The sequence below is a fragment of the Panulirus ornatus genome, chromosome 17, assembly GCF_036320965.1.
Source record: "Panulirus ornatus isolate Po-2019 chromosome 17, ASM3632096v1, whole genome shotgun sequence".
Taxonomy (NCBI): domain Eukaryota; kingdom Metazoa; phylum Arthropoda; class Malacostraca; order Decapoda; family Palinuridae; genus Panulirus; species Panulirus ornatus.
The window spans coordinates 6,634,666-6,655,814 of record NC_092240.1 but is presented as its reverse complement, the minus strand read 5'-3'; the positions used below and the strand labels follow the sequence as shown (position 1 = coordinate 6,655,814).

The window sequence follows — 21,149 nt, the reverse complement described above, 5'->3', positions numbered from 1 at the left end:
TATGGATAGATTTGTGCGTAGGAGGATGGATGTGCTGGAAATGAGATGTTTGAGGACAATGTGTGGTGTGAGGTGGTTTGATCGAGTAAGTAACGTAAGGGTAAGAGAGATGTGTGGAAATAAAAAGAGCGTGGTTGAGAGAGCAGAAGAGGGTGTTTTGAAATGGTTTGGGCACATGGAGAGAATGAGTGAGGAGAGATTGACCAAGAGGATATATGTGTCGGAGGTGGAGGGAACGAGGAGAAGAGGGAGACCAAATTGGAGGTGGAAAGATGGAGTGAAAAAGATTTTGTGTGATCGGGGCCTGAACATGCAGGAGGGTGAAAGGAGGGCAAGAAATAGAGTGAATTGGAGTCATGTGGTATACAGGGGTTGACGTGCTGTCAGTGGATTGAAGCAAGGCATGTGAAGCGTCTGGGGTAAACCATGGAAAGCTGTGTAGGTATGTATATTTGCGTGTGTGGACGTGTATATGTACATGTGTATGGGGGGGGGGGTTGGGCCATTTCTTTCGTCTGTTTCCTTGCGCTACCTCGCAAACGCGGGAGACAGCGACAAAGTATAAAAAAAAAAAAAAAAAAAAAAAAAATTAATGGATGTGAAATCTTCCAAGTTAGCAAGCTTGCATAAAATGCAACAAAAGAACCTGAATTGTTATATAAGCCACTGTAATACTGCTCACTCAGAATGTATGTTATTGTAAAATTGAGTTTTACAAAATCTGAGAAAAATGCTATAATGGTGTACTTGCAATGTGCTTTAGATAGAAAAAAAATGGTTGACAGCCTTTTGGGGGATGAAAAGAAGCTGCACAGTTTACATTTATACTTAGATCTTAAGTAATCCTCATTTATTTGTAGGCAGTGGAGTTTCCCATTTACACAGAATAATATGTATTAGTATCAGTAAAATGTATTTCTTACTTTTTTTACCTTTCTCAAAGTAATGTGTTACCTTAACGAAAAAATATTGTGACAAGTGTATAGGAAATAAACGCTACATTTCCTGAAACTGCAGTTTTATTTAAACTCTTGGGTGCATCATCAACAGATTTCTCCATACACTATAATAAAAACTGATTTAACACTACTTGATAATCTTGGGAATAGCAAATAGATCTATATCTTGTTTGATAAATTTTACTGTTGTTTTTTATTTCGAATCTTAAAAAAATGATAGAAATATATAAGGCAGTGTACTGGTCACATTGCAAAGCAAACTATGAATTGATGTCTCTCCAGGGTTAATATTTCAGATGTTTCAATATTCATGAGTCTTGAAACTCGCTAAGGATCAGCCCCTTGCTAACTGTGTGCTTGTGCCGAACAATCTGGTCTACTTCCAGGAGTCAAAATTTTGTTTTACACGTGTGAAAATTATTATTCATGACTCATGAAACCTGGTGAGATGCATAGATGGATGCATCTCTAAAGGTGCCCACCTAACTTTTAGAATAACTATAATTTGTATATTCCAAGAAGTTTTTATGAAAGACAAAGACTAATTGGGGAAGTGCAATAAATAAAGAGCAAAACAGAAACAAAATTTTGTAAGAAGTCAAACCCAAAGCAAAACAGAAACAAACTTTTGTAAGAAGTCAAACCCAAAGCATTCATAAATCAACACACGCATGAGAATGAATGATTATGATAATTATATTTATCATAAATTTACTCTCCTAATTCCACACAACTTCTCAGACCACTTCTCAACCCATGCACAGTTTGTGAAATTGAACACTTGAGCTTCTAAAGTGGTATAGGTGCTTTTTATTAGCTCCTGCATCTTGTAAAAGGCAACTAAAAGGGGTGGGAGTGGAGGCCTGGAAATCCTTCACTTCTGTTTTACTCTTCCAAAAAAAACAGAAGGGGCCGAGTGAGGATTTTCCCCTCTAAGGCTCAGTCATCTATCCCTGACACTAACTCAATAACACAGGAAATGGTCATATGTATGAAAAAACTCGCTAACGTAGGAAATGGTAAATATGTATGAAAAAACACGTTTTGCTTTCATCTCAGACTTGAAAGATGGCCTCCCCTGAAAGGAACTTGTTTGATGCAGTCTTGTTCCTCAACCATACACTAAACCTATTTTGAACTTCATGAATTCAATTTGGGATACTTCAAACAAATTTCTGAAGATTGAATTTCCATGAAACCTTCCAACAAATCAACTCTAATTAAATAAGGTCAAATGACTGTAACTGTAACACGTGCGATGCTTCCTCCCACATCCACATCGCTTCAATTCACTCTATCCTGTGCATGCCTTTCATCCTCCTGCATGCTCAGTCCCCAACCACTCAAAAATTCCATCCTCCCATCTCCAGTTCAATCTCTCCCTTCTTGTCCCCTCAACTTCTGACATATATCCTCCTTGTCAACCCCTCCTCACTTGTTCTCTCCATGTGTCCAAACCATTTCTGCACATCCCCTTCAACCTTCTTAACCATAATCTTCTTATACCACACCTCTCTCTTACTCTATCATTTCCTTCTCAAACAACTAAACTAATTATTGTCCTAACCTAGCCTCCATTTAATGCTGTGGTTTATTTAGTTCGCATGTCTCTTGAATTTCTTAACAAATTTTTGTCCTGAAATACATTCAAAATTGCAGATAAAGATAGGGGCTGTACTACTGCTGGCACAACAGGAAAATTTCATATCTTAAGACTGCAAGCCAAATTAACTTCTAACTCAACACTACCCCTGTGCACACACACACACACACACGAAAAAAAAATCTGTAGGATGTAATATTGAAGAAAAACAAAGAAGTAGTATATTTTCCTCTATGCTGGTGTGGGAGCTATCTCTCCTACTTACATACGTATGCTTATGTATAACTCTCTTTTTAAACCAGGTATTCCCAATTTGAGTGGGTGGGAACTGGCCCTCTGGGTGGCACAGGTGTGATTTCATTCTTCAAAAACTTAATCACATTACACTCCAGATCTTTACTTGGAGTGATTTCACACATACAATCTGTATCCTTTACATATGCATCATTATCATATGCATTATTTAAGTATTTACACATTACTTTCACAGAAAGATCGTTATTTACATGAACATATGCACAAATAACCATATTTTCATTGAAAATAGAAATAATAATACAAGAGGAATTGTTTATTTTACAGTAAAAATGTCTAATAGTCTAAACATAAATCTACCTTCCCACTATGATGACTCAGATTCTCTTTCTTTAATGGTTTATGAGTAACATGACAAGCCAATTTTTTCAAGCTGTGTTGTTAGGCTGTTGGTGACAACAATGAATAAGACTTGGAACCATGCATCAGCTGGAAATTCAAAATGTGCCACAAAGTACCAAAGATACAATTGTGGCTTGAAGCACTCTACTATGTAGCGTTGAAAGGGTTAAGGGTGATGGCAAAATTTCAAAGAGATGCACTGGCTCAGCCTACCATGGCACAATTCAGCTTTAGAAGAATTATAATCAGTGACATAAAGGACATAAACTGACATGTGATTACAATTTTTTTGTCACACTGTATTTTCATTGATTTCAAATTTTTTCTACATCAAAGTCATCAATTTCATTTGTTTGAAAAGATATGACAATTCTTGTGGTGTCCTGCAATATCTGCCAAATGGATTTTATGAATTTAAGTGTGCTATGGATTATTATCTCTGGGGACAGGTGAATAAATATTATTCACATATCTCCTGCATTTCATAGAGAGCAAATATGAGAGGCAGGAATTAAGGGTAAGAAATCCTCTACTCCAGTGTCATTTCCTAACATAAGAAAGAGTAGTGCAATGATTTATCCTGGAAAATATAGCTGTCTTCTGTTCTTTATAATACCTTACAGAGGAAGGAAAAGGCAAGTTGGTATGAAAAAGTGCCAGTACCTACACTATCTAGACATATATGAACTGCACTTTATTCTTCACCAGACGCTACACAAAAAAGTAAAGCAGTAACAGCAGTACACAGTACAGTACTGCACTTGTGATGAAAACGAATTCTATAGTGTAATACAGCCAAAAAAGCCCTTGTAAATTTTACTCCACTACGAATTTTTGGTTAATATGACCCATCCTTCCCCTATACAGTTTGGTATAAAGAGGTTACAGGGTATCTATTTTACATTCATTTTTCCTTTAACAAATACTGCAACTTAATATTGTCAATAAAATTCTCAGTTATTTCCTTCCTAGATCCCAATTACCTTATCTTTTATCCATATACACCAATTTCTTAATTCTTAAACTTAAGAGTTCATATTTGACATCCTTTGCCATCCATTTATCTCTGTTTTCTGGTGAATGCAGGGTTTCCTTTTTTCCTCAACCAATTTTCTTAAAGCTTTATTCAATTTTTTCCCCTCTACCAACTTTTTCATTCTTTATTCAACCATACAGTACTGCTCCCTCTGCAACTTACACCTGCAGCACAACAAACCTGATAATACTTTCTTGAACTGCCTCTACATCACCTCAACCTCACATTGTACTATTTAGGATTTTCTTAAGACTTTCATTAAACTTTTCTTCAAAATCAAGTTTTTAAATTTTCAGTCTTCAACTTTTATATCATTACCATTTTTCATTCACAATTCTAGTCCCATATCACCTAAAATATACTAACTTATGAAATTATATAAAAAATGAAAATCCTGGATTTTTTTAAAAGCAAAGCAAAATAGTTTACATACCATTTAGATGGTCAAGAGAGATGAAGAGATTAAATAAAAAAGGACTGAATTATAGAATACGGACAGACCATAAGTAAGGCATAAGGTTGGTTAAACTAAGAAGATATTTTCTTGAAGTAATACCAAGAAATAAATTTAGAGAAACATGAAAGAAAATGTTGAAAATATAAATGTTCATTCAAAGGAGTTGCCAGATAAGGTAAAATTAAATACAACAGTTCTTTCTACCCCTTATCCATATACTGGTAGTTGAAATGAAGGACAGCTAAAGGCATAATAGAAAAAAGAAATTGTTTATGACATCTGAAGTGTAACCACTTTGACAGAGATAGTCTCTCGCACATGAAATAACTGAAAAGTTCATTGATTAAAAATATACCATTAATACAGTATCAACAAACATATAAAAATCATTCTGGAGAAGCAATTATGCTAGCAATGTCTCTAATATCATTTGGCCCAAGTCTGCAGCATCCACCAATCACTGAGGAGCCATGTTTTTGCCATTCTTTAACTTCTTTCAAGAAAAGCCATTTTTCACTTCTACCCTCCCATCTGAAACAAATATATAGAATGAATGATCAGACTTTCATCACTGTAAGAAAAAGTTTAATCAAGGTGCAATGGGATATGCCCTTCACATAAAACTTTAATATTTCTTATACCCTACACAACTTCAGGTTTATCACATTTTCAGGATAAGAGTATCATTTACTACAAGAAGGCACATCAACAAAAGAGTTAGGTAAGTTGTAAAGAAATTCTTGAATGGGAAAATATGGATGAATGAATGGAACCAGTTATTTAAAGAACAGCAAATGTAAAGTGTTAAAACTCATCTTAGTACTGTGCAATAATGAATCGAATCAGTTATCTAAAGAACAGCAAATGCAAAGAGCATTAAAACTCCTCTCAGTACTGTGCAATAATGACTGGAACTAGTTATTTAAAGAACAGCAAATGTAAAGAGCATTAAAACTCCTCTCAGTACTGTGCAATAATGAATGGAACCATTATTTTAAGAACAACAAGTGCAAAAAGTGTTAAAACTTCTCTCAGTACTGTGCAATAAGTAATCTATACACTTTCTGTACATGGTATGTCCAACAACCTTATCTTTATTTCCATTTCAACTCCAAGTAACTTCACCTGAATACACTCTTTCAGCTATTTTCTCTAAATTTTTTTTTTTTTTTTTTTTCCGCTGTCTCCCGCGTTTGCGAGGTAGCGCAAGGAAACAGACGAAAGAAATGGCCCAACCCACCCCAATACACATGTATATACATACGTCCACACACGCAAATATACATACCTACACAGCTTTCCATGGTTTACCCCAGACGCTTCACATGCCCTGATTTAATCCACTGACAGCATGTCAACCGCGGTATACCACATCGATCCAATTCACTCTATTCCTTGCCCTCCTTTCACCCTCCTGCATGTTCAGGCCCCGATCACACAAAATCTTTTTCACTCCATCTTTCCACCTCCAATTTGGTCTCCCACTTCTCCTTGTTCCCTCCACCTCCGACACATATATCCTCTTGGTCAATCTTTCCTCACTCATTCTCTCCATGTGCCCAAACCATTTCAAAACACCCTCTTCTGCTCTCTCAACCATGCTCTTTTTATCTCCACACATCTCTCTTACCCTTACGTTACTTACTCGATCAAACCACCTCACACCACACATTGTCCTCAAACATCTCATTTCCAGCACATCCATCCTCCTGCCTACAACTCTATACATAGCCCACGCCTCGCAACCATACAACATTGTTGGAACAACTATTCCTTCAAACATACCCATTTTTGCTTTCCGAGATAATGTTCTCGACTTCCACACATTCTTCTAAGCTCCCAGGATTTTCGCCCCCCTCCCCCACCCTATGATCCACTTCCGCTTCCATGGTTCCATCCGCTGCCAGATCCACTCCCAGATATCTAAAACACTTTACTTCCTCCAGTTTTGCTCCATTCAAACTTACCTCCCAATTGACTTGACCCTCAACCCTACTGTACCTAATAACCTTGCTCTTATTCACATTTACTCTTAACTTTCTTCTTTCACACACTTTACCAAACTCAGTCACCAGCTTCTGCAGTTTCTCACATGAATCAGCCATCAGCGCTGTATCATCAGCAAACAACAACTGACTCACTTCCCAAGCTCTCTCATCCCCAACAGACTTCATACTTGCCCCTCTTTCCAAAACTCTTGCATTTACCTCCCTAACAACCCCATCCATAAACAAATTAAACAACCATGGAGACATCACACACCCCTGCCGCAAACCTACATTCACAGAGAACCAATCACTTTCCTCTCTTCCTAAATACTCATATCATTTCAACACTGCATCTTTTGATAAGTCAATCCCTTATTAATATCCTCAGCACTCCATCTTTTAATACACCATGAGGCACTCCCTTTTTAATATGCTATATCTTTCTGATGAACCTCGAAATATTGGAATCACAGCTTCCTTGGCTGATACTTATGAAAAGGTGATATCAAAAAGCATTTACTTTTTTCTGCAGTAATCAAATCATGATGTAGTAACCAGTAAACAGTGCTACTGTTATAAGCTGGGTAACATATATGGGCAAAACTTGATCTTGGTCATCACAACTGATCATATTATCAAAAGATGAAAGGCAAAATCACAGATTTCCATTGATTATTAAGGGTTGTTTCATAAATTTCCGAACCAGGAGATTTTTCTTGGGTCATATGAGCAATCAGAGTAAATTTTGCATACACACAACTTAAACTGTTCTTTTCAATGAAAACTTCATGTGTACAAGAGAAACTGTTAAAAATAAAAACCTAAAGGTCCATGTAACACTGTGATTAAGATATAAACAGTAAATCAAACAATTTCAAGAAACGGTTCACTACCAAAAAATAAATACAAGTCAATTCTTCATTCAAAATATAAAATGACACAAAAAATTACATGACATATCTTACCCTTTGTTGGCTGTGTACTTTTCACCAGAATCAGGATACACAACTCTAGGGAGAACTGTGGGTGGAGGAAGGCTTAAATTTGCCTTATCCAGGAGTGAAGTGATGTATTGCGGTGCACTACAATTTATGCCAACTGCTAGTAACTGATCTCCAGCTTTCTCATAACACATCTTGGCAGCTTCTCCAAAACTGTCTCCATAGTTAGTGTGTTGGCCATCCTAATATGAGGAAAGTTAGAAGTTTCGACTATTATATGACAAATAAAAGAACAGTAATCACATAAGAATCAAAACAATGATCTATGCTTTACCAAAGTAATGTGCTACCAACTACACCAAAGATACTCTTGCTTCCATCTGACCTCCCTGGCACCACAGATTCACTTGTCTTATTCATATACCAATGCAAATGTATGTGATCAACAGAAACCAACTGGAGGACACATCACTTTTGTGGGACTGACATCTGAACTTCAATGTTATGGAGATAAGCTAATCTGCATTATGGCCCTTCTTGACTTTGTGTGCTATGAACAGTACCTTTAAGCACTGAAATAACCTGATTCATATTCCTCAGTGAGTACATATATATGCTGACATTAACTATTCTACTTTTAAGCTTTCATGCTTTTTCATCAATACTGTTAACTCTATTGTTAACACAATCATGTGATGCACCTTATTTCCAGAGGCCTAAAGGGAAAAGACAACCAGGAGTCCTGATGAAACGAAGTATTATTTCATTGATGACTGTCTAGGTCTCACACACCTTTTAAGGTATATTTATCTATCTATCTATATCTCTGATGCCCATTCCCTCCAGGTACTCCCATCAAAGAGATGGCAATGGCAAAAGAGTCGCCACTTATTCCTGTCCTTACATGCCTCCCTCGCATACACTACATATTTCATGTGTTCTTCCAACATTGTTCTCCCTCCAGCATACTTCCACCTTATTTCCCCATGTCACAGGTGGTCTCCTTTCACACCAATCCCGTTAATTTCATTATCCTACAACCTCTTTGTAATCTCCCTATCTTACATTCCTTCCACATACACAAACCTATCCATCTATCAACCTATATCTTTGATGCCTGTTCCCCTTTGGGAACTCCCTTTAGGGGGTGGCAGAGGAAATAGGCTCTCTAAAACTTGTGAACTCCAATGCTGCTTCTTAGTCTTTAGTGCTACATCCTTAACAGGCTACTGGAAGAGGGCAAGTCGAGCACAGTGTTTGAAGAGGCTCTTAACGTACTGCTCTTGCTGACTGCTTTTACCTAATTCTCCTGTCCAAACCACCACAGAGTATTACGTTCCACCCACTCTACCACTCCACAATTCATTCCCTGCCATAACACATCTACGCCTAGATTCTTTCAACTTACAACTCCCTAACCTTCATTATTCTATTAAAAAAGACCAAATGACTCTTCTTCCCCGTACTAATCTCTCCCATATCTCTCCTTCCATACTACCATACCCAAAACAGCTCCTAAACTTAAAGTCTTTCACCTCTTTCAGTCTTTCTCCATCCCATCCCATATCCCAAACAATTTAGTACACTTTCCTCTTTCACTCTATAAGGTAATGGCCTGATCATTGTAATTCCTTTTTTCATTTTTAACAACAGAGAGATCTGCATGCCTTAGACAAGTCAGTGGTACATCATTGCAAAATGAGGTTTTTTATGACCTCTGACTGCAAATGGTTACACAGCATAACACTACATGTTCAAAGAAGACTATGATTAAATTTTCCACACGAAACTATTCTTGTATATTTCTTGTATATATGTTTTGAACATATCTTTAGTAGGCCATTTTCTTCCTGTTGTCAGTGATGATATGGCACCATTGGAAAAAGTAATAAAGATGGTGGGATACAGCCAAGAAAGCAGGACTAAACAGTATCTTAAGATTTAGAGTTAAGTCTACCATCATGTAAATGAAAAAGGAGAGAATGTTGAAATAATACTGTATTTATAAAATCTATAACTACAAAGTATGAAATTATTAGGCAACTCTCAAGTTGTTGTTGTTGTTATTTGAGATTAAACCTCCCTACAACTCAGGAGGTGGGGGCCCTATGCTCTAGAGTGGCCTGCCGGTGGAGGGACCTAGGCACTGTGCCTATGGGGTTGGGCTTGTTATCCCATCAGGCTCCCATGAGAGCCAGGATCCCTCTGCAACTCTCAAGATTGTCATAATGTACTGTGGAACAGAGAAGCATACTTAATACTAACCTTACAAGAGAAACTCAACCAGGCTTTGGTATTTGGGAACTCTCGAAGTAAATCTAGAATAGCTAGTGCTTCAGCTTGAGCAGGGATAGTCTCAATTGCCAACAAATCAACTCCAGAATTAACCAGGGTTTCCATACGAGGTCTGTGCCACTCAATAAGATCTTCAGAAGTCACTTTTGATACATAGGCACCAGTATATTCAGAACCATTTGCCTGGCATGCTCCATATGGACCAATAGAGCCTGCGACTAAAGGCTTTTTACCTGAAATAAGGATATGAATATATACATAATACAGATTCATGACTACCAATGCCTTACATCCCAATGCCTGACAAAGCATAAAATGTGAGTACGGTACACTCATCAGTACAGAAATATCTACACTAAGTGGTTTATGAGCTATACCCGTGATTCTATAATGCTTTATTATCAAAATGGGGAAATACAGTTATCCCAACATTCAACTATAAATCTTGAATCACAAATTCCTTTGCTTATTAAGATTTTTCATAACACTCGTATCACATATCTAAAATCAGAGGATGAAGCTACTGGAGACTACAAGTTTCCCTCACACTCACGGGTTAAAGACACTATTAAGCTGCTACACCAGTAACATGGTGTATCTAATTTTCATTAAAAGAGCAATTCAAAATGCATAAACACTACCTGCGGTTTATTCTGAAGCAAACTGTAAAGGACTACACCTACGTAAGAGCCACAACTGCCTTAATATTTACCATTTCTAACATACAAATCATATGTATTATACCACCAACACAAAACAGTATACTGTGACTTGCTAAAATATTCTTTGCCTCTGATTAGCATCTAACACTACATTGATCACTACAACAATCCTGCCCTCTTTCTTTTCTCCATACACGATCTTTCTTTAACCTCCACCCCTATTTACTCTCTTATGCCAACAATTCCGCTACACACTTTTACTCATTTTCCCTTCCCTCATTTACTCATTCTTCTTTCTGCAATGAACATGTTTCTTCTCTTAATTTGGACCTGCACAACACTATGGCGAAGCAGTTATCAGATTAAATTCAACAATGCCAAAATGCACTTTTTTTTATGCATCTAGTATGGCATGGGCAAAAAAAAAAAGACTCAATCAAAGCCATTTTAGGTAAAAAATATATAAAAACCAGAAGACAGATATTAAAGAGAAATGAGTACCAAGCATATCTAGGTGAAATTACATTCGGAGTATTTTTGTTTTGGTGGACAGGTGTTGAATGTCTGTTGCTGTTTGGCCACAAGTGATTGCTCTGAGCACTCTCTTTTTTGTGATGTGTCCCTTTGATATATTTGCCTCTAACGTTGATGACCAGACAAGTGAAGGGAGTTTATGGTGAAGTAAATGGGCTGTTTGGAGAGGATATTAAGGGATTTTTTTTTTGTCCAAATCTGGCATCAGTAATTGTTCTGGGGGCAGTAATTTGCTTATGGCCTTTGTGTTTGTGTATGTGGTGTAAGGAGTGAATGGTATGTGTGTGTGTCATGTGATACCTTGAGTGGCTGGAGTCTTATTAAATAGGAGTAGTTAACCATTCAGAGTGATGGGATGGAGGAGGTTGGATTCATGTCTGTCACTAGTTCAGAGAGTGATGATGGATTTCTGTGTGAATGCAGACATTATGTTTTCAGTGAGCAAATGTTCTGATTCCTTGATGTAGTGTTGCATTTTGTTTTTGCTTAAGTAGTATCAAAGTGCTGCAATATGACTTGAGATCATCTGCATATGAAAAGCACTATACACTTTGGTCTACTGTATGTGACAAGTCATGAAGGAAGAGACTGAGGAGGGCTGGAGAGAGAACTGCTTCCTAGAGGACTCCACTGAAGAGCATGATGATTCTAGAGATGAAGCATTAGGAAATCAGTAACTTTTGAAATTCAATTTTGTATATGCAAACTGAAAATAAAATCAATGCAAGTAAAGTATGTCCTACTTTTATCACTGATCTTTGCACAATACTCTTGCACTGCTTCCTGGGCTAGTGATACAGAAAGTTTCATGAGTTTCCTGGCCTCTTCTTGTGTAATTTGAAGATGATTACACAGCCCAGAAATGCTTGCCTGATAGCTGGCTGTAATAATAATCTCTGCACCTGCATCTAGGAAAGATGCATGAACCTGAAATAATGGAAAAAATATTCTTAATCAAAAGACCCTGGATTAATCACATACTAGAATGAAAATGTTATAAAAAATAATTCTAGTCAACAGTGAAATATGTTCAGGTATGGTTTTCTGTACATTATGCATTAAGACTTGTACATCAGACACTGATGCTTGTTGTAGTGTTAACAATATAAACACATTATTGAATATACATTACTAAATAAAAGTTGATACACATAGAGAGGTACAATAGGGTTGAGATCTTTCTATTGGTGCACATTAGTGCTGATAAGGGTTAGTGGTCATGTGATACCTATGGGGAAACTTTTTGTCCTGTGGATCCCAAGACTGAAAGGGCTGGCCTGGGTAAGTTAAGAGATAATCATACAGAGCAAGTCTAAATATCAAAATTACAAAAACTGAAATGTGGTACAATGAAAAAACAATTGGAAGCAGATTAGCCAAATTATCAGATGTCATAATTCAAGTGCTATCATATTAGTGAAAAAAAAATCACAAGATTCAGCATAAAGTTACATATATAAACACACACACACACATTCATTGATACAAATGAATACAGAGAAAATTACACCAAAGATGCATGTGGGAATGACTTGGAAAAATAATCAAATGAGCCAGTTAAATCTTAGTTACCAAAAAGTGAAAATATTTTTGGAATAGGAAATTGGATGATGTGCAACTTGAAGGAATGATGTGCAACTTGAAGGAATGGTAAATCAAAAGCACTAAAGACCAATTCATGCTATAACCTAAAGCCAAGAACATAAGTTCTTTGGGTTTGGAAGAGGCCATAAAAGACCAGAGGAACATATCATGTGACATATATGAAAAATTTACAGATAGGTCAACTTAAAGACAAATTAGTTACCTGAAAATAAACTGGAGAACCAGGTGAAACAAAATGGTCATATCTGATAAAAAAAATGGATAAAGGGAAACTGTATCTGTCAACGAAAGAAATGTGACATTATGCGGTATACCTAAGAAATCTAGCTCACCTGTTTGATTGCATGAGGATTGGTGGCTAAAACACGGGCACTCCACAGTGGGTCTCCATTCACAGAAAACCCTGTCTCTTGTAAAGTCGAACCCAGTCCGCCATCCACAATCCACTGATGACCCCGCAGCATTATGTGCAAGCCTATCAAATGTTACCAGAATTTTACATACAATGTTTCCAAAGATCTCAAGCACTAGCTGAATACGTGAACATATTCCTCACACTACCCACTCTCACTGCCCTTTTTTTTCAACACACTCTGTTCCTTCTACTTCATTTACATTTAACTCAGGTATAATTTCATGGTGCTTTATAATTTTTCCCAAAGTCAAACAGGCTGCCTACAGGTAAGGACCTATGTCATACTGCGGTACAACAATCACCAACATCCCAAAGTTCCTAATACACCACAGAAACCAGCAGAATTCATGCATGTAGCACATTCTGGAATTCAAAAATCATGCTTTAAGTAATGCCCACTATTGATGAGGCTGCAGTAACATATACCATTTTTCAAATGGGCACTAGTATGTCTATCTTTTAAAGACAACAACTTTTTCAATCATTCTGCCCAAAATCAGCTCAGTATTCCCTATTTACATCATCAGTCATTACACAGTATTTCATGTCTATCCATAGACCCACATCCTTTACCAATGTTCTCTTCAGAGTGTGTTCATTTGGGATTTTAATTCAACTACTAAACACACAATGGAGTTATTCTTAGTCATTCTTAATACATTTCATTCATTTGAACATATCACTTAGTTGTTTTCTAGTTTGAAGATCCAAAGTCAAAACATACAAAGGACTTTTTTCAAGCACTAAAGAAGATGCCTTTTGACTAAATCAGATAAGACATTAAAGCAGTGGTTCTCACTTACATAGTAGTTGGTAGGCAGCCACTGACCTGGGAAACATATAACTGGTACTACCCACCTGGGTATCAGAAGGATCAGTAATGGCTGCATAGTGAGCTAGTACTTCAGTGGTTGTCAAGTAGCACTCCTTTGACCCAGGTAACTGTCTTTTCTTTCTGCCTCATCCACATGGGGACTGCCGGCATTCTGTCCACAAACATGCAATCTCTCCTTATCACACATAACACTTGAAAACGCTTAATTCACACAACTTATTCTTCGTAACTGCATTTTTCTGCAGAGTGCTATGCACTAGCCCTGCCTTTTGGCAAAATAGTAGGAGCAATAGACAGAAGTAATAGGTTGGAACATTAAACAGGAGCATTAGGTATAAGTAGTAGGTAGCAATATTAGCTGCAAGCATTAGGTAAAAGTAGTAACTTGGAACATTAGGTAGACACATTAGGTAATAGTAGTTGGTGGGGATTTAGGTAGTAGCCTCTGAAACACTGCACTAGAGTTGTCCTCTGCCAGTCACCTTTAAGGGTGAGGCAATAAGGCTTTAGGTAGGAGCCTCTGAAAACTCCACTAGAGTTGTCCTCTGCCAGTCACCTTTTAAGGGTGAGGCACTAAAGGCTAAGAAGCAGCACTGGAAGTTTGCCAGTTATGGAGACTCTTTTGCTATGGTTACCCCTCGAGGGAGTTCCCAAAGGGAATGGGCATCAAATACATATATAGACAGACAGGTAGATTCTCATCCTTTTTTCTATGATGATCCATTTTTCTTCAAGTAAAAAAAAAGAATAAAATAAAACTTTTGAACAAGTACTGTATCATTAAAACTAGAAAACTACAGTGATTGACGGAATAAAGGTACTGAATATAGCAAACAGAGCAAAATATCTTATGCTTGCTAACTTTGGGATTAAAACAAACATGTTTTTGACTGCTGCAAAATTTCTTGATGGCTTCAAGACCCAAAGAGAAATGCATTGTGACCCTGGGGTTGAGAGCCCCTTTCTTGAATCAATGGAAGGAATCCTTCAGAGTTGATGATAGTGAAGGCTGGAAGTAAAGCAGTAAAATCATGTATGAGAAGAAAGAGGTAGGAAATTCTAAAATGGGAAATAATATTCATGGATGAAGTAAAAACAGCTTGAAGCTTGTTAAAAATGAGAGTGGTGTGGGTGGGATAAAAGCAGAAACGTTAAAGAGTGGAGGTAGTGTAGTGGTAAAGTGAATGCACAATAAGTGTATGTGGAAATATGGGAAGGTGACAGACAAATAGACAGGGGCAGTGACAGTGCCTTAGTGCAAATGAAAGGGTTACAAGAATGAATGAAAAAACAACAGAAGAATTAGATTACTGAGCATACCTGAGAAGTTACTTAAAAGAATTGTTATCATTATCCTAACAATATTAGTAGGAATTCAGTCAATGTCTACCAAAGACTTTCCTTTACTCTGTAAAGAACGTAATGATGTATATAATGGTCAAATTGGCATTAGTCTAAGCACTTGAATAACTGAACACAAAAGTGCTACTAGGTACGGCCAAGAAAATTCTGCTGTTTCTAAACATTCAAAATGAGGGTCACACTACTGACTGGGACAACTCTTCTTTGTTATATATGTCTCATTGTATCTTTAGCTGAAAAATAGTAGAATCTGCTTTCATTAGCTCTACCCCTAATTTCAAATTGTCATGTGGGCAGTGGTCACCTGATCTGATTATGGCTTCTTTCTCTCAGAGGATTATCCCCAACCTTTCTTCAGGTCAGTTGGTGGGTCATACGTCAGGTATCTTAGGTCAAGGGTTGGGCTCCGTGCCTTGTCCTTCAAGCCTCGAGGCCAGTCATGTGACCTAACTTTAGGCCTTATCTGTCTGTTCATTTTAGTTAGTCCTAGACTCTGGACCAAAATATACCAGCTTTTATATTTGTGAGGCATGGGATATAGATAGGGTTGTATGGAGAAAGGTGGATGTGCTGGAAATTAATTGTTTAAGGACAATTTGTGGTGTGAGGTGGTTTGATAGAGTAAGTAATGAAACAGTAAGAGAGATGTGATAATAATTCAAAGTGGTTGAGAAAGCAGAAGAGGGCATGTTGAAATGGCTTTGACATATGGAGAGAATGAGTGAGGAAAGGTTGACAAAGAGGATATGTGTATCAGAGTTGGAAAAAACAAAAAGTGGGAGACCAAATTGGAGGTGGAAGGATGGAGTGAAAAAGATTTTGAGCCATCGGGGCCTGAACATACATCAGGGTGAGAGGTGTGCAAGGAATAGAGTGAAATGGAATGATGTGGTATACTGGGGTTGATGTGCTGTCAATGGACTAAACCAGGGCATGTGAAACGTCTGAGGTAAGTCATGGAAAGGTCTGTGGGGCCTGGATGTGGACAGGGAGCTGTGGTTTCTATGCATTACATATGAAAGCTAGAGACTGAGTGTGAACGAATGTGGCTTTTTTGTCTGTTTTCCTGGTACTACCTCACTGAAACAGAGTGCAGTGATACTGTTTCCTGCAAGGCAGGGTGGCGCCAGGAATGGATGAAGGCAGGCAAGTACGATCATGCACATGTGTATATATGTATATGTCTGTGTATGCATATGTATGCGTATTATTTATTTATTTTTATTTTGCTTTGTCACTGTCTCCCGCGTTTGCGAGGTAGCGCAAGGAAACAGACGAAAGAAATGGCCCAACCCACCCCCATACACAATGTATATACATACACGTCCACACATGCAAATATACATACCTATACATCTCAATGTACACATATATATACACACACAGACACATACATATATACCCATGTACACAATTCACACTGTCTGCCTTTATTCATGTATGCGTATGTATGCATATATACCTCGCAAACGCGGGAGACAGCGACAAAGCAAAATAAATAAAAAAAATATGTATATGTAAATGTGCATGTATGGGTATTTATGTATGAATGTGTACAAGAGTGGATGGGCCGTTCTTCATCTGTTTCCTGGGGCTAACTCGCTGATGTGGGTAACAGTGATAAAGTATAATAAAACAAAATAAACAGAATATATATCTACCTTCCTATCCACCCGAGGAGCCCTTTCTATCTTTTATGGGGATCCCTACAATGCTCAGGAAGCTGGCCACATTCACAGGGTGGGACTGCAGGTCATAAAGTGAAGTAATGCTGTGTGTGTTTCTATGAGTTAAGAGTGCATGGTGACTGATTAGTAAGTGTTCAGTGTCTTCATTGTAGTAGTTGCATTATGGCCATGAAGGGTTTCAAATTATACTACATCAGAATTTGTAATGTTGTAGGGATGGATGATGCTGGAGCATTGATGAGAATGTGTCAACTTGCATTTGTTTGGGCAGTGTGGCTTCGAATGGGTGCATTTCAAATGTGTTAGTTTTTTAGACTGAGCTGGTGGGCAGCTGTTTAGTGCTTGGTGGTTCATTTCAGTGCATATATATTATGTCAGTGTGTTCTGTTTGTTGGAGATGGAGGAATCTGCGAGTATAGGTTGTTGTAATTATATTTCTGCTTGGCAGATTGTGGTTAATCATGGAGAGCTTTGGATAGGAGGGTCCAGAGCTGTTGTAATGAACTGAGTGCCAAGTACATACAGTGACGTGGGATTGTATTGGGGATCCTTGTTTTGTTGTGAAGGTGTTGGGTGTCTGTGGTTGCTAAGCAGCCAAGTTTCAGACTTACTGACTCAGGAATAAAGGAACAGCACACAGTAGTATTTGTTGGAGTTAAGAAAGAAGAGATATGGCAGGCATCTACTGCCTCATTTCCTTTATGGGAAGGCTTCTTTACACATACAATATGAAGGAATTGAATTTCTACTAATGCATATGGGCTTCTTGCATCTTGAGAGGCATGTACATTATATAAATCTTAAATTCAAGCATTTATTTTCTGTATATATATTCCTTTACATAATCAAAAAATATCTGTTACATGGAGCAAAGTTAAAAATACTCTTGTAAACTCATTGTACTTGCTATAAGGAGGACTGGCAGAGGAACAGGATTATATGAATGGAACTGTTATGCCAAGTGACAAAAATCATTTCATATATTTCTGAATTAATATTTCTTTTAAAACAGAAAAAATTAATCACAGCACTGAAAAATAACACCATCATACTAGAGACTGCTTGCAGATCTTATAAACTGGGAAACATAAGTTAGCATCTAATGCGATCCTTAAACATGCTCTTTTTGCTCATGAATTACATATGAAGTCACACCTTTCACAAGAAGTAAACAGAATGATCACCTTGGCTAGTTTTCCATATGAAAATTATGATGCAAAACAGACATTCAACACACAATGACAAACAGACTATGTGCATAATATCTCATTCAACTATCTGCATATACATGCAATTAATAAACACTTGTCCTTCTTCTGGAATATGCTCCTAAGCATGCCAGTCCTCCCAAAATTCCAATGGCTACGAAGATGATAACAGCCATGACATTGCCCAAATCATAGCGATGTGCCTCTTCTTGTTTATCTCCTGCCCACACTCCCTGCACGATGGAACACATGACGACACAAGACAGGCAGTACAACACAAACCCTCTCTCCATACCTGCCACAGGACAAAAGTGAAGACAGAACTAAAAAGCTACACTACCTCCATACCTTATAAGTGATTAAACTAAATACTATAAATACATACCAATTGTATTACTGCTGCCCTATCTTACTTGGAGAAGCTCTACCCCAGTATTCTACTATATGTATTAAACACAAAGAAAGTTCAAAGGCAACTAAAAAAAAAAAAAAGGAAAAGCAGCGTGATGTAAAAATTCCTCTTCTGTGATACCATGCTCATCATTAATTACTAATGAGATGATAAAATATGACACTGCTAGGATCTTATATATTTCCTAAAAATAAGCAGCAATGACATGATTACTTGTATAATCAAAGGACTAACACTGACAAGTACAGTGATACAAGTGCGTTATAATAAAAACCTTATAAGAAAGGAAAGTTCCACCAATTCTTCCATGTCATGTATGTCAATACCTTTAGTAAACAGTATCATATCAAACTGTTCTATGTATCTAACAACTAATTCTCCCTCTTTCTAATACAAGCAAGGCATTGATATATGCTTATATTCCTAGAATATATGCATAACTGTTTACCATGTGACAAAATATAAACACATTATTCACCATGCTATCTAATAAAAAATACATATGAAAGCTTATATATCTCATCTAATAAAGACAGTAATGTAATGCATAACTTTATTCTTTGAATTTCTTGAATAAAATAATGCAACTTTTAAATGCTAGAAATGAGAAATCTGTGTTGGGAGAATGAATATCATATCTAATAATTGTTAACTGTACAATATTACCCCTTTCCCCAGCCTATAATTCTAAATGTGACCCATAAAATGAGAAAGGCTTTTAAGATCTGGGAAATTTGGGGATTGAATGTAAATCTGGACAATATAACAACCAAACAAGAATAAACAAAAACTACCTTACATTAGCCTAAAACACATAAATCTACCTGAGCTTAGACTGTCTCAGCATAATCAAGCCCGGTTACCTTAACAATTATAAAAAACACATATTAATGGCCTATGTTTCTTACCTTATCTAAGTGAACAGATGATTGTCTGGATTGACGAAAATGTTTCTTGAGTGTTGATGTTAATGAACTTCTGTTTACAGCATTTACAATGAACGGACATTGGCCATGTAACACACTGTAGTCCAAAGATTCTGCCATTCATTAAAAAAAATTTTGATTTTGACTTTTCTGATATGCAGGATATATATCATATATCAATATTATACTTTGTCGATGTCTCCTGCGTTAGCGAGGTAGCACAAGGAAACAGACGAAAGAATGGCCCAACCCACCCACATACACATGTATATACATACATGTCCACACACGCAAATATACATACTTATACATCTCAAGGTATACATATATATATACACACACAGACATATATACACATGTACATAATTCATACTGTCTGCCTACAGACATATATACACATGTACATAATTTATACTGTCTGCCTTTACTCACTCCCATCGCCATCCCGCCACACATGAAATAACAACCCCCTCCCCCCAAATGTGTGCGAGGTAGTGCTAGGAAAAGAAAACAGAGGCCACATTTGTTCACACTCAGTCTCGTAGCTGTCATGCAATAATGCACGAAAACCACAGCTCCCTTTCCACATCCAGGCACCACAGAACTTTCCATGGTTTACCCCAGACGTTTCACATGCCCTGGTTCAATCTAATGACAGCCCGTCGACCCCGGTATACCACATCGTTCCACTTCACTCTATTCCTTGCACGCCTTTCACCCTCCTTCATGTTCAGGAGGCCCACGATTTTTCTTTTAGACCCTATCATTTCATACACAGGCACAGTATTGCTGAATAACAGTGATATATGTAGAAATATTTCAGTTTTCACACCTACATATAAATGTGAGATTTAGCAGCTGGAATGTATGGGTAGGATATTAGGGGTGTTTTCTTTCCTATACTAATAAACTTTCCATATAAATTTTTCAAATACTGAAATACATAAATATATCAATTCTGGTGTGTGGAAAGAAAAGTCTTAAATTCATTGCCATAAAACCAACCAACTTTACCTAACCCCCCAAAGGGAGGCTCCATCTCTGGCCCCTTCGAGTCTATCTTACCCCAAAGTACCTCGAGGTGTACGACTACTAGACTGAGATCAGAATGCAAATGGTGCCAGAAAAGCAATGTCGGCATTGATACCATTGAAAAGCGTTGGCAAAATAACCACATTATTCATAAGCTATGATTATGTTCACATTATACAATGTCCTCCGAAGGGCCCAACTTAAATACATCCACAATGTAAGTACAATTCACACTGACAATAAATCAGTATAACAAATATAGTGATAATAATCTTTGTCTATTGCTGTGGATAACCCTTAAATGAAGATTACCTATTCTTTCAAATGTTCCTAATGTTTAGATTACAATTCCTGACGTTTCTTCAGGGTTGCTCAAAGGTAAACAACACAATACACCTTTTCATTTGTCATCATTATCTTTACAAATGTGATAATATTTTTCGTATCAAAGCAAAGCTCTACATTAGAGATATTTTTTCGTGTTATTTACTTATGTTTCTCAATACATTTTTGGTTTATTTACGAAATTCTAAC

At 37.2% G+C, this 21,149-nt stretch overlaps 1 protein-coding gene across 4 annotated transcripts; it reads right to left on the bottom strand.

The window, feature by feature from the left end:
* Positions 1 to 3,118: 3,118 nt before the first annotated feature.
* On the bottom strand, positions 3,119 to 21,073 carry LOC139754533 (homocysteine S-methyltransferase YbgG-like). 4 transcript variants are annotated; one of them, XM_071671843.1, is made up of 8 exons: positions 20,928 to 21,073; positions 19,566 to 19,696; positions 14,011 to 18,540; positions 13,070 to 13,212; positions 11,876 to 12,059; positions 9,907 to 10,169; positions 7,666 to 7,883; positions 3,119 to 5,243 (listed from the first exon to the last, which is right to left on the bottom strand). In XM_071671843.1, exons 4-8 carry the CDS (start codon positions 13,199 to 13,201, stop codon positions 5,099 to 5,101), a joined length of 942 nt encoding a protein of 313 aa, XP_071527944.1. In that variant the 5' UTR covers positions 13,202 to 13,212; positions 14,011 to 18,540; positions 19,566 to 19,696; positions 20,928 to 21,073; the 3' UTR covers positions 3,119 to 5,098. The 4 variants fall into 4 exon arrangements, with proteins under 4 accessions (XP_071527944.1, XP_071527945.1, XP_071527946.1 ...); XM_071671844.1 differs by lacking the exon at positions 14,011 to 18,540; XM_071671845.1 differs by lacking the exon at positions 19,566 to 19,696 and having other exon boundaries at positions 20,928 to 21,021.
* Positions 21,074 to 21,149: the final 76 nt, after the last annotated feature.

What these genes read in the sequence shown, in the direction of transcription:
- LOC139754533 (XM_071671843.1), bottom strand. Translation starts at nt 13,201, where the DNA reads ATGCTGCGGGGTCATCAGTGGATTGTGGATGGCGGACTGGGTTCGACT. An exon ending in TGCAAAGATCAGTGATAAAA is followed by an intron (nt 10,170 to 11,875) that starts GTAGGACATACT and finishes TCCTTATTTCAG; the next exon opens with GTAAAAAGCCTTTAGTCGCA. An exon ending in GGTTGAGTTTCTCTTGTAAG is followed by an intron (nt 7,884 to 9,906) that starts GTTAGTATTAAG and finishes TCCTCATATTAG; the next exon opens with GATGGCCAACACACTAACTA.